General features: G+C 48.4%; 1 protein-coding gene across 1 annotated transcript; it reads left to right on the forward strand.

Moving 5' to 3' along the window:
- Positions 1 to 407: 407 nt before the first annotated feature.
- Positions 408 to 13,776, forward strand: LOC307229802 (calmodulin-regulated spectrin-associated protein 3-like; the record flags this gene model as incomplete). Its single annotated transcript, XM_079999881.1, has 19 exons — positions 408 to 543; positions 4,271 to 4,548; positions 5,113 to 5,253; positions 5,388 to 5,474; positions 5,642 to 5,677; positions 6,189 to 6,236; positions 7,116 to 7,254; positions 7,788 to 7,927; positions 8,059 to 8,152; positions 8,246 to 8,297; positions 8,441 to 8,502; positions 8,596 to 8,626; positions 8,796 to 11,301; positions 11,415 to 11,536; positions 11,711 to 11,991; positions 12,351 to 12,453; positions 12,649 to 12,761; positions 12,878 to 12,996; positions 13,168 to 13,776. 19 exons carry the CDS (start codon positions 408 to 410, stop codon positions 13,501 to 13,503), a joined length of 4,824 nt encoding a protein of 1,607 aa, XP_079856007.1. The 3' UTR covers positions 13,504 to 13,776.
- Between the last annotated feature and the right edge of the window lie 509 nt (positions 13,777 to 14,285).

A 14,285-nucleotide genomic window follows, 5' to 3' on the forward strand; every position in this document is an offset into this window, starting at 1 on the left:
ACCTTCAAATAGTTTAAAAGTCTTATTCCACCCAAATACTGCTTTCTGTCAAACGACCTTAAAAGATATAGGTTTGACACACATTGAAGCATTTTGTTTAAGTTGGTCCATTGACTTCAAGGAGGCAATGATTTTTTAAATCATATCCAAAGTTAGAGTCTATTCATCGCAACACGGTTCACACACCCCTCCTCCTCCTCCTCTTTCTCCTCCTCCTCCTTCTCCTCCTCCTCCACCTCTTCCTCCTCCTCCTCCTTTTTCTTATCCTCCTTTTTCCCCTCCTCCCCCTCCTCCTCCTCCTCCACCTCTTCCTCCTCCTCCTCCTCCTCCTCCTCCTCCGGCATCCGAGCATCTTTCCGGTGCGCCGGCGCGTGCTCCCGGTCCCTCGCGCAGCCCGGGCGGTGGTGATGGTGGACGCAGGCGAGATGATGAAGAAGAGCTTCACGGTGCCGGAGATCGAACCGCTGGACCGGTACGACTTCACCCGGGCCAAGATCCGGGCCAGTGTGCGCTGGCTGCTGGCCAAGTCCTACGGGTCCGCAGGTAGGAGAGCCGACGGCGTGATGGGTGGGGCGACAACACGGAGGACGACTATATTCATAACAACGAGCGAATAATACTAACAATAGATATAAAAACAAGAATAACAACAATAATAATAATTACAATGACAATCTCTCGGTGTTGAATGGATGTTTTGTGCGTTTATTCGGCGTGTCAGTATTTACATCCACTGCCTTGAAGCCCTACGTAGCGGGGTCCGCCTCCCGTTCCTCCCATGCAGGACCACCGACCTGGAATATCCATAAAGCAATCGGGTGATAACGATAGCAATAATAACAATAACAATAACAATAACAACACTAATAATGTAAACGATTTAAATTTAAAAGGCGGTCCCTGGATGTCCCGATCCGACAGTGAGCCGGCACCGTGAGGATTGCCGTCACTGCGGTGCTGCAAAGCCTCGGGCCCTCATTGGATGGTAGATATTATTGGATGGTAGACACACGCGTTTTGAGATCCGACACGCAGTGATCAAACACGGTGAACGGGACGGCACATGACCGGTGTCGGACGGAGCGGCCCGACGGGCGGCACCGCGCGGTACTGGGTGCGTGTCGGGGTCACGGAGCGCGCCTGCTGGACCTGCTGCGTGGGGACGTGGGTTCTCCAGGACAATAGGCTCCTTAAACCGCTGACAGGCTTCATCCCGTTCACTTGCCACCTCCGTCTTTTAGTCGTTGTAGACCTGATGTAATGTGGACAAATACGTTAAACTGACGATCGACCAGTTGGTTAGGCCGTTGCTCATTGTATTTCCCAACTGTAATCAAAGTTGTAAAAAAAATTTTTTTTTAACTATTATTTTTCGCTCCTTCTCCTTCTCTCCTTCTTTGGATGAAATGTGCTCCCTACGACACCGTGTTAGGCGCGTCAAGTTGTGTTAAAGCATTATTAAACACACCATGTGGATCAGGTTGAATGGTATCGAACCAGTCAGTAGAACAATGGAGCAGATAAGGATGTCGCCAGGCTTTCTATACTGTAGCTGTCAAGGCAAAAGCACCCGCTGGGCACGTCATTATAATTTAATAGGCGGCCCAGGGAGAAGTCATAATATCTGATTTAGGTAGAGTGGGGTCATCTATTAATCTGAAGGTTTGCCGGTTCGATCCCCGGGCCCTTCCCGGTAGCTAGCAGTAGTGTCCTTCAGCAAGACACTTAACCCCTAATTGCTCCTGATAGCTGCGTCCATCGGTGTATGAATAATTCTAAGTTGCTTTGCACAAAAGCGTTTTCTAAGTGATGATGTAAAATGGAGGAGCGTCAGATAATGATGAGGGATCATGATCTAAAGGCAACATGACCTCCAGAGAAGTGAAGTTTGTTATTCATTTACTCTCCTAGTACACCCATCTTTCTTAATTTTTTTAAGCGCTGATGTTATTATTATTTATTACTTGCTTGTGCTCGCTTGATCCTGTGATGTCTACCTTTCGTTATAGGCCAATTATGAATTGGATTGACGCATGTTAAATCCTAACAACTGTCTAAGGTCCTCTGCTCTCTGGGGGTTTTTCTGCTCTGCTGCTGTCTTGTCTCAGCCTGACGGCACCATGTAAGATGTGCGTCACGCTAACCGGGTTAACTGGCGCTGCTCTACAGTCCTGTCCCATAGCCTTAATAGAAAGGCCGTGCTGGGTTCCCGCATCCGCTGTTCCCATAGTGACGCTTCAATTGCTCTCAGGCACCACAGTGTGTGAAAAGGGACGATTCAACCCACAGAAAACACCAACTTTGTCAATCACTTTTTGTAACTTTGCTGTTCAGTATGTGTCACACTGCACATGACACCCTCACAACAAGTGCTGGTACGACTCAAAATTCAAACTAAATACATACTGTATCTGCATATTGCGTCTCACTAAGTCTCATCAGGTCTCATATCCTTTTGATATTGAAATGCATCTTGCATTTGGTTTAAGGTTTCTTTTACACACATTTTTGCATTTTCCCTTCTTTATTACTTTTTCCAATTCTCTTCTCTTCTATTCCCCGATCCTTCCTCAACCCACCCATCCCCTCACTTTGACCGAGCATTGCTAGAAAAAAATGAATTCAAATGGTCATTCAAATTGAACTCAAATAATACAGTCACATCCCTCAGTAGTAATGTCGAGAATAAATGCTTGAAATGTAGAAACCCCTGTTGAGGTATTTTTGGATACAATTCCAGGCATGCAGGTAGGATGAGTAAGGGAGAGAGAGAGCGCAGCGTGGGAGGATGGAGTTGGAGAGCCCCCCCCCGACCCACTCCTATCTAACATAATCCTGATTTCTTGAGCAGAACATCCACTGACTCCAGTGCTCAAATTTGGGTCAGCTGGAGAGATTTCGCTCTGCTATATGTGTGTGTTTTTCCTGGGTTCTGCGCAGTGCTTGAAGTAGGGAAAAATTTGTGCCGGTACCTCCCCTTAGGCACATGTCCGCCAGGGGGCTATTTAAGCCAGGAGCTTGTAGCCTGAGCCGCAGCTTGCAGCTTGTGCGTTCTAATAATTAAAACATAATAATATATAATATTGTATTATATTATTATTATATACAATATATATATATATACAATATAATAATAATACATACACACACAAACACACACACACACACACACACACACACACACACACACTCGCATACAGTACCCTGTATACTGTACATGGTGCTCTGGTCCGCCCTGCAGAGCTGCTCATGCATAGGATGACATTATCTGTGGAAGGAGTTTGTTCCCTCTTCCCCTGCAGGCCCCCTACAGAGGCTGTCACTTGCACTCTCCTAGAGCCCTTCCTTTTAAGCAAAAGAACGTGCTTGATTGTCGCATCGCTTCCGTAACAGTCGAGTGTAAAGTCGAGCCGGGAGAGGGTTGAATGACACCGTCGTCGGTTACTGTGGAGTCAGTGAACCAAGAGAACGTTTTGGGAATTTGGACTCACTGTACTCGCATGCTCTGTCCCACAAAACTCGCTGTGCTCCTTTGTGCAGTTTGTGCGCCCTTCAACTAAATGTAACCTTTGTTAATGTTGTCCACCACTCCGCAATTCCAGGGAGTAGGTTTGTAGTACATTTAAATATACGGATGGTGATTCCAAGGTCACTTTCCCGGTTGTGGAAGAAATTCTTCTGCAACGATCGGTGAGGTTAATCTGCCCGCTACAAGAAAACAAAAACTGAGAATATTCAAGATTATTTATTCTGCAGAATAAAGAGAAAGGTTCAGTACCGCTCCAAAGCAGTGTTCTGACCAGTCTGATCTTATTTCTGATCAAGAGGGCTTTATACAACAACAGAGGGTGTGGCTTGGGCTTGGTGATTTGGTGCTTCCACTTTGGGGAGGGTGGGAGACCCCTTAATGTTTCAGCATTACAATGCAAAACCCGGGCGAACCAAAATATACCAAAATACACCAAAAGATCTATAAAGAAGTGGTTTGTCAAGATCCCATTTGAAGAACTTGATTGGCTTGCACGGAGCACTGACTTCCACCCAATCACACAACCTTGAGATTAATTAATTAATGCTGACTCCAAACCAGGCCGAATCACCCAACATCTGTTTCCAACCTTTGTTGGAAAGCAAGGGGGATGACCAACTCCATATTGGTGCCCATGATTTTGGAGTGAGACGAGATGAGAAGCGATCCCTTTTTCGCCCTGTCTCTAGGAAACACTTGTGGAAAAGCTCACTGTTCCCCCCTTGTCTTTCCGTCATTCAGAGAACGTCCCGGTAGAGCTGCGGGAGCCACTTTACAAGGACCGGTATGAGCAAGAGCACCTCAAGCCCGCCGTGTCCAAGCTGCTGCTCTCCCCGGAGCTGTACTGCCGAGCCCAGGCCCTGCTTGCTCAGGCCCACGGAGGGTCTGGGACGGCGTCACAGGGGTTTCCTGCAGACAACTCAGCCCTGCTGCAGCTTCTCACCAAGAGGGGTGTCGCCCCCAAGGATCAGGATGTTGACATTACTGAAAATGACCTCAGCCATTCACCCATTAAGACGGTGTGTGTTTGTTTGGGCATATTTATGTATGTATGCATGTTTGTATGCATGTACGTATGTATGTACAGTATGTATGTATGTATGTATGTATGTATACATGTTTGTATGTATGTACAATATGTACAGTATGTATGTATGTATGTATGTATGTATGTATGTATGTATGTATGTATGTATGTATGTACGTACAGTATGTATGTATGTATGTATGTATGAATGTATGTACAATATGTATGTACAGTATGTATGTATGTATGTATGTATGCATGTATGTACAATATGTATGTACAGTATTATGTATGTATGTATGTATGTATGTATGTATGTATGTACAGTATGTATGTATGTATGTATGTACAATATGTATGTACAGTATGTATGTATGTATGTACAGTATGTATGTATGTATGTACGTATGTATGTATGTACGTATGTTTATGTGTGCATTTGGGTGCCTCTTGGAGTTTTTGAACTTGTCAAACAAAAATGACATGTTCAACTCAAAATAAAATGGGTTTGCTGTTGTGTGACTGTGCTATATGTTGCTTTGTATGGTTGATGCAGAGGGCCCACCTGGCTGTGATTGATGCGCTGATGTCACTGGTTGCCAAGGAAACAGTGGGCGGGGTGAAGATGGCAGTGGAGGCAGAGCAGATGGGGGCTGGCGCTCCATGGGAGAACTGCCTTCTCTTCTGGGTGAACAGGGTAAGATCATAGCAACACAGTGTTAAGCTGATATTGCAAAACATGGCCGCCCTCATCACTCGAAACGTGCAGTATAAGCGCCGTCGTCAAGTCGACATTGGACAAACCGTATGCACTTGTATGTGTTAATACAGCTGAACCAGAAGTTGAGAGAGAGCACAGAAGAGGAAGAGCCCCCCAAATCTCAAACATGTACAGACCTCCAGCCCTCTCAGGAAACGGTAGGGGGGGAAAAAGCATCATCATGCATACCCAGTGATACGAGTTTTGACCATTTGTTGACAAGGAAGCGACTTTGGTGCCATTAAAGCCTCTTACATCTCTCCCGCTCTGCTTCTCTCGCTCTTCTCCCCTCGGTCTTGTCCTCTCTCATGGTTGTGTCTGACAGTGTCCTTCCACGCGGTGGTACTGGAAACTAGTCCCAGTAAGTGTCCCCTCCTTCTGTCTCTGTCTTGCCACTCTTTATGTGGATTTCTTTTCGTCTGTCTCTGTCTCTGCGGTGGCATAAATCACCTTGCCGATGGCAAATGACAACTCTCTGCTTTTTGAAAGTGCCTTTATGTGTCGCAGTACAGTCCTACAGGGTATTACTTTATTATTACCGCCCTACTAATGATGTTTTGCCGGACCGACTTTGACCCGGGGCGCGCTACATTCGATCGCCTGTATCTTAGATTTGAACCCTTACAATCTGAATTGTCAGGGTAGGGGGGAAATAAGTAACTGATGGAGAGGAGAAAGGGCGCGAGGCATTAAAAGATGTTGACAAAACTTGCATCATTTCTACACCCCTCCCTGGCCCCCGCCCCCCGCTCGGCCCTTCCCTCCTTCCCCGTTGCTCCTCTTCCTCTTAGCAGTGACTATGTGGTGTGGCGGTTCCCTGAGTCCCCTGGTCATTTATGCTTGTCTCCCTCTCTCTACCATATCCCATCCAGCATGCTATCGCTTTTTGTTTGAAGGAGTCGGGAAATAAGCCGCCAGTGGTAATGTATAACACGCCTCTCTCTCTCTCTCTCTCTCTCTCTCTCATCCTCCTCTTCTCAACCTTCTGAATCGCCACACCTCATTTATATCAGCAGATTACTGACAAGCCAGACTTTGACCTGATCTCCACTCCGCCTCTGAGGTTGGATGGAGCAGTGAAAACTTCATATTTCTTTACTTTATCGACCCACCTTTTTTTGTTTTTGTTTTTTTTTATTGCTTTTAAATTAGGCGTACATGTTGGAAAGCCATGTTGGGGCAGGAATAACACAATTGGACATTGCTCTTTTAGCAATGAGCCGTACCTCCTGCACCAGGGCTGGACCATGTCACTCAGCGCACTGTTTCACTTCATGCAAGTTACACGACACGCAGCAGATGTCTTGTGGTGAGACTCTCACGCGTGTTAAGGTCATTGAGTGTAATTTCAAATTTGAAAATCATTCACACGCCGACTGTTCAGGCGGGTTAGTGCTTGACTGGGAACCGTACACTCCCAGTCCTGCTGCATGGACACCACATGGCCGTCTGCAACTCACCATTTTAGTGTCATTGACATCTTTTCTAACCATTTTTTCCACCTCCTTTTTTTGAAATTGCAATTCCTTTCTTTCCAGCTGTGCACTGTGTGTGTGTGTGTGTGCATTTGTTTTTGGGTCAGTTTTAAGTCATCGTCTTGGTCTTCTATTGTTTCTAGCCTTCAATTTGATTGGATAGTTTGTGTTGATGATGTCATTCCTTTGTTAAACGAAGGGTGGAAATCATGAATTTTGTCTCTCATACTATTGTGTCTGCCGCCTCTCCTCCTGATGTTGTTTTCCTTTGTCCTACCTGTCTCTGCGCCTGCCCTCTTCTTCGTCTCTCGCTCTCTTACTCAGATCCGCTACAGGAAGGATAAGGTGCAGTCGAAGCTGACTCCTACCTTCCCTCTGGTCTCTGGAGTCAAGGATCTCTCTAACGGCTGTGCTATAGCTGCTGCACTGCACTACTACTGCCCTAGCTCGCTCCCTTTAGAGGGTACAAACACACACACACACACACACACACACACACACACACAGAATGCAACAGCATGTGAACATACATAAGGAACACTGCAGTTATTAAAGGTTTTAGAACATTAAATATTTAAAAGGTACTTTGTCTTGACATGCACTAAAGCAGTTAGAAAACTCAATCACAGGATAAGTGAAACATTCAATTCATGTTGAGATAGAGGTCCTGGCCCAGTTTGTCATCTGGGCCAAATAAACAAAAGTCTGCAACAGTATTTATTCTTATTACGTGAGCGGTTCTATATTTTCCGTAATTCTAATGTACGTAGATAATTAATATTAATTTAAAGCTGTTTAAATGGATCAAACTGTAACATGGGTGGTTTGGGGTGGTTTATTTCGGAATGTGTGGAATTTTACACAAGCTTTGCAGCCGCGATGTAATGGATGTAAACTGTCAACGATTTTTTACATGTATGAATAACCTCCATCGCTCCTCCCTCCCGTATTTCCATGTGGCCTTTGACCCTCACTCTCCTCCTTGGCGGCTCCCAGATGTGTGTCTGAAGGATACCATGTCCGTGGCCGACAGCCTGTACAACCTGCATCTGATCAAGGAGTTCTGTGACGCCAGCCTGCGGAGCTGCTGCCCCCTGGCTGTGGAGGACCTGCTCTACGCGCCGCCAGCGCTGCACGTGAGTGGCGGCGGCTTCCGCTCTGACCCGGCTCCACCTGCAGTCTTGTACACACGTGGCTTCACGAGCAAGAAGGGAGGGATCCGATTGAGGTTGGCACTGAAGTCTCTCTGTGGTGTTTTCTCCCTCAGGTGAACATCATGAGTTTCATAGCGGAGTTGCTCGATTGGTTTGAGGTACAGAAGCCCGACTTTGTCCAGCCTCTGCAGCCACTTGACCTCACAGGTTTGTAATGAACATGCCCTTAACGCTATGTGATGGACTGTTTGATGCAGCAGTAATCAATTCATATTCTGACACTGTCTCTGCGTTTTGCAGATGTTTCAGGGTTGTTGGACTGCACCAGTCCTGTCAGTGGTAACAGCAACAGGTAGCAGCTCAACACTACTTCTATACATGCATATTAATAGAAGATTTATCATTTGTCTTTGCTTGTTTGTTTGTTCTTTTTTGTTTTTTTTTGCAGATAATGAGCTGAGGTTGTCTGGTTACACTTGTGTTTCTATGTTCTAGTGGCTCCCCATCTTTTATCTTCAAACAGCCATTTGTGCCCATCTCTTCTCCAGTGTCACCAGGTAAGAAATAAGGAGGGGAATCTTTGTAACGATAATTTCTGGCCTTGTAACAAAAAACTTAACGACAGATCCATTTTCTTTCTTTCACCTCAGAGAGCAAAATATGGACCAAGAAACAAATCAGGTGGCTGTTTTTAAAATTGGTTTGTTTAGTAAATTATTTATCACTCTAAACATTTTAATTTTCTCACTGTGCAATCGTCTTTCATGCCTCATGAACTACAATTACGTACATGCATTGATCCATCCATCCTTCCCTTCTATTCGTCTGTCCATCCATTTTCTCTCTTCAGTCGTCCTCTCTCAGCCGTGACCTTTAGCATACCCTTTGGCCTGGATAGTGACGTTGACATTGTCATGGGGAACCCCATCGACTCTGTTCTACACTCCAGCACTGACAACCTGACCACGGGCGTCCACGCTGTGACATCACCTTTGAAGTCATTGGGGATGACCCGTGTCCCATACAGCCCCCCTGAAGACCTCAGCCATCTTGTCAGCGCCTCTGTCCCCTCGCGACACCCCTCCTGGGGGCTTCACACACACTCCAGCACAGCTCCGCTGGGAGAGCTGCCAACCATTGAGGAGCCCCGGCAAGTGATACATTCTCCTGGACGCAAAGAAGGAAGAAAGGGAAAGACGGAAGACAAAGGTGAAAGAGGAGTGCTCGGAGGAAGACCAGAGCCCAGGTTACGTCCGGAGGGAGCGCCCGCTGGCTTTTTCCTCCATCACCCTGAGGGGGATTCCGCACAGCTCAGCAGCTCAGCGCCCAGCCGTTCTGGGATGTTCTACCAGCCTGTAGGAGGAGAGGTGGGCAGGGCAGAAAGGCAAGCAAGGGGCGAGAGGAGAGAGAGGTCAAGGCAAACCTCAAATATGTCACGTGACGATGACTCCGTCTTACGAGACGGCAGCGTAGATTCCTCTGAAGCTTCAGACGACCTCCCTGGAAACACCCCCGGTAATCTCCGCCTCAGTAATGGTCGCCCAAGTAGCCAAAGCAACAGCAGCAGCCCACGCATGACAAGCTTTGCAGAACGGCGGGACAGCAGAAGAAGACATGCACCGGGCCCAGGGGAGGGCTCAGGCTCTGCTGCAACGCCAACCACCCCGGGGACTCCTCATACACCCACCACCCCAGCCGGGGCACACAGCCACCAGGGTAGTCCAGGTTCCAGAGGCCCCCAGCCCAGCACCGAGGCCTGGGAGCTTGGGGCTCGCCTGGAAGAGAAACGCAGAAGCATTGAAGCCCAGAAGCGGCGTATTGAAGCAATCTTTACCAAGCACAGACAAAGATTGGGTAAAACTGCCTTCTTGCAGTTGAAAAGAGAGAAAGGAGAGGGAGGCGCCGCTGGAGCCGACGAGGATAACCTCACCCTGGAGGAACGCCTCACCTGCATGGAGAAGCAGCTACAACAAGAGGAGGAAAAGGAAGAGGAAGAAAATCAGAATAAAGGAAAAGAGGAAGAGAGGCCAACGGAAGGAAGCAGCAATCCCCCGCCTCGATTAGAGAAGCAGGTCACATTTTCTGTCGAAAGCAAGAAAAGTGCAACAAGCGAGGGGGAGAAAGAGAAGGTGGCGGGGAAAGGAGGTGAGGCAGTCCTCGAGGACTACAATGAGGTAGTGCATAAACTGAGTGAGGCGTTGCAGTCGCTGCAGAAAGACATGCAGAAGCTGACAGAACAGCAGCAGCAACTCATGGGCACACAGAGAACTACACCCAAAAGCACGCCCAGAAGCACACCCAAATCCACAGCTAAGAGCAACCCCAAAACACCACCCAAAACCCCTCCCCGCACCCCAACTAAGACATGTCACAGGACCACCAGCAAGGCTTGGATGATCCCTGCTGTCACAGCTCCCTCCTCCGCCACATCCCCCTCCCGGCGCTCTCACCTCCACACCTCCACAACGTCCCATAAAACTCCCATGTCCTCCTCCTGTCCCGCCCCACGCACAAAGATACACTCCTCTTCCACCCCTCGCAGCCCCAAACATCATCCCCACGCCACGCACCAGCCTCACCCGCGTCCCTCTGAGCTGAAGTTCCCCCCACTAGCCCGTGTCTTGACACCACCCCAGAATGTGGACACCCTCCCCCACCTGCGCCGTGTGTCCCCCAGCAAGTGTCAAGTCCAGACTTCCTCTTCCTTTCGCATAGGAGGCCCCCGGACCCCCATGGAGCCTCCCCAGCCCATATTGCAGTCACAGCCAGAGGAGAGTGCCTCCGAGGCGGGCTCCAGTGAGACACCCACCCAGTTCAGCCTGGAGCTGGAGCAAGAGGAAGGGGAGGTCGCGAGGGGAGGCGTGGCAGTGTTGTCCCATCACAGGAGAGACCGTTCAGGGCTCGTTGACGGCAGCAGCTCAGGCGCTCCGTCAGAGTGCTCGTTCGAGAGCGAGACCCTCTCGCTCTCCGCTGTGTACAGTGCAGCGGGAGAGGCCGGGAATGGTGGCGGTCGGACAGACAAGCGTTGCAGCCTGATCGAGGTGTCTCTGTCGTCCCTGGGAGGACCCGAGGAGGGAAGCGACGAACACACCGATGAGGGACAGGAGTTCTCCTCCGATTCGGTGAGCGACCACACGGAACCCGCCGTCGAAACCAATAGAGAAACTGTGGCAACCCTGATGCGTGGAGAGCCTGTGGAATCCGCAGAACAGCTGGGTGTGACGGCAGAGCCTACAGAGACATTAGAACGGGAATCGGAGCCCGAGGGAGAACAGACTGAACCGACAGAAGCTTCAGAGCCAAAGGGAGAGCACAGTGAGCCGGGATTGAAAGGTGGAATAGGATTATTCTTTCAGGTAAATGCATAGAACAATAGGAATAAGGGTGGGGCGGAATCAGAGGCATAAATACAGATAAATCCTATGGTGACACGTCACCGTACATATTTCTGATGTGTGTGTCTGCACAGGAGGAGGTGCGTAGCCAGGGTGAGATGGCACAGCGGAAGGCAGCCTTGCTAGAGCGACAGCAGGGGAGAGCCGAGCAGCTGAAGAGGAGGAAACAGTGGCGCGAGCAAGACGAGGAAAGCAGGTAACACAAACGTGCACGCGCAGTCACACCGATGCACGATGTGCCGTACACGCCCACAGCCGGTCCCGGTGCTTTGATTCAAACCTGGCTGCGCTCCAACTTGGTTCATTGTTCTGGAAAATCAAAATACATGTGGTGCCTGTATCAAAACAACCTCCTGCTTCCCGCCGTCAGGCCGGTCTCCTCAGAGGAGCGACGGGAATCCCCCTCCCGCACGCCGCCCGTCACCTCCCCCTCGCCCACCCCTCCTGCCACGCCCGCACGGCGTGGAGACTTCACACGGGCGGAGTACGCGCGGAGGCACCAGCTGAAGATCATGCACGACCTGGGCAAGATGCTGCAGCAGAAACCTCAGGGGCGAGCTGCCGCCAAGAAGACTCAGCCTCGGCCTCGGCCGCGGAGTGTGACCAGAGAAGCGTCCCAGCTGTCTCAGAGTCCGGCCAAGGACGCCACGGGTAACGCACCAGGAAATAAAAAACGATTTATCTGTGCGCACACTTATGTATCCAAAGCGACAGTGTACTCACGACTTAGCAGAACTTTTTGAGCAAACTTCATAAAGGACAGGAAGCAAACAAAAAGACCATGTTCAGAGTTCATAGTATTGACTATACTGACCAGTTTGCCAGTGGTTCTTTTTTACAGTCTTGCAGACTGCGTCAGTAGTAGTAGTATTAGTAGTATTGGTAGTCTTCTTTAGAGTGTGAGTTGAAACGGTTTAACTTATAACATTTTTACTCTCATTTCTCAGTCCGTTTTGTTACCGCCTTCACTCTCCCTCTTTGCTTCTCTCTATGGTTGTCTTGATCACCAGGCTCCAAGCTAACCAAGGTGTATTCGCACTCCTCCCTCAACCTGGCCGCCGGAGCAGACCAACCAGGAAATGATGACAATAACTCTGCCAAAGAAAAACCAAGGTACAGCGTAGTCATATTTTTCTCTCTTATCTATTTATCTATGGGCAGTTGTGTGGTAGAAACAGCAAGGTGCACTCAATCAATTTCAAATTACAGTAGATTGTTAAAGACCCAGGTTTGCACGGAGCACAGGTTATTGACTAAATGCAAAGCTTGATTGATCAGGAAATGTATCGACTGGTCTTTCTTTAACAGCGGGCCAGATTCACCTTCCAGATGCATGTCATTAAGCAGACCAGCAAATCAGAACGGAGAAAAGGAATGGGAAACAGGCTCCAATGGCACGACGCCTGCCGCAGAGTACACCGGTACAACGATATACACCTACATGTAATGAACAATTTGTTTAGTTTTATAGGTAGCAATGCGTGTAAATGTGTGCGTGTGTGTGTGTGTGTGTGTGTGTGTGTGTGTGCGCGCACAGGTCCTAAGCTCTTCAAGGAGCCAAGTTTCAAGTCGAACAAATTCATCATTCACAACGCTCTGTCTCGCTGCTGTCTTGCTGGCAAGGTCAACGAGACTCAGAAGAGCAAAATAGTTGAGGTAGGCAGCTCAGATTCTGACCATCCAACGAACACGGTCAATGAATCGGTCAAGTTATGGATTCTGTCGTGAATTCCTTTCAATTCAGCTCTGATACAAAATGTCATGTCATGACCCAACACTTAAACATTCTATCCTCTCCCTTTCTTCTTTCATCTCCTCAACCCCCAGGAGATGGAGAAGAGTCCCGCCAACCACTTCCTCATCCTATTTCGGGACGCTAGCTGCCAGTTCCGGGGCGTTTACACCATGAGCGCCGACGCCCAGGAGCTGGTGCGGCTGGCCGGCGTGGGGCCGCGAACGCTTAACTCCGCCCAAGTGGAATCGATCTACAAATACAGCTCAGACAGGAAGCAGTTCAGCGCCATTCCCTCCAAAACGATGGGCATGAGCGTGGACGCCTTCACCATTCCAAGCCACCTGTGGCAGGCAGGGGGAGCGGGGGGCGCGGGCGCGGCAGGAGGCAGGAGGGCCAGCGGCGCCAAGAAAGTGGCCGTACCCAAGTAAAGAACACGACACATTATTCCAGACGTCACAACACGACATGAAATAACTGACTCGGTGGCTATGGCGAAAATAATATTTTCACATCAATAATGTAAATAATCATTCAGACAGATGTGCACCTACCGTTGATTTTGCTAGAATTCTCGTTCTCCGTCTGAATTGCAGGATGCACCGTCTCACTCACACCTGGATGACACAGCAGGACACTTTGTTAAATCGTCATGTACCTGCACAGTGTTTGGTTATTATTATTATACTTATAAGTGTAAAACATTGGGAGAATTCATAATTTCGCTGTTTGAAATTTAAATTAAAAAAAAAAGACAGATTCCTTTGTTTTTTGTTTTTTAAAGAATAAAAACCACAACATTTCTCTCCTCGTGAGATGTGTCTTATCAAGGACGGACAAAAGCACTCTTCCAAAAACCTGCATTTCTTCAGACGGTGGACTGACATGTGTTTTATACCGTAAAACAAACCTTCAAATGCCTTTGAACGTCGGGGTGACTGCACGGATTTTGCTTTGTGAGCTTCTCGGTTTAAATTCAAACCCTGAGCGACGGTGGAAAACGATCGAAGCACACTTGTTGTATAGTTTCCTCTTTTCTTCTAAAATGATCATGGCCAGACCCTTCCGTTCGCCGTCCTGTGAATGGAAGAGTTAGAGTGATGTTCCGGAAGCAGGTCAAAGCACTGTAAAATATCATCTGTGGTTATGAGGACAGAAACGCTGTAGCATGAATTGGTATTTAAAACACCTTTCTATGACGTCACAGTGAAAT

Source organism: Zeus faber, assembly GCF_960531495.2.
Source record: "Zeus faber genome assembly, chromosome: 4".
Classification (NCBI taxonomy): Eukaryota; Metazoa; Chordata; class Actinopteri; order Zeiformes; family Zeidae; genus Zeus; species Zeus faber.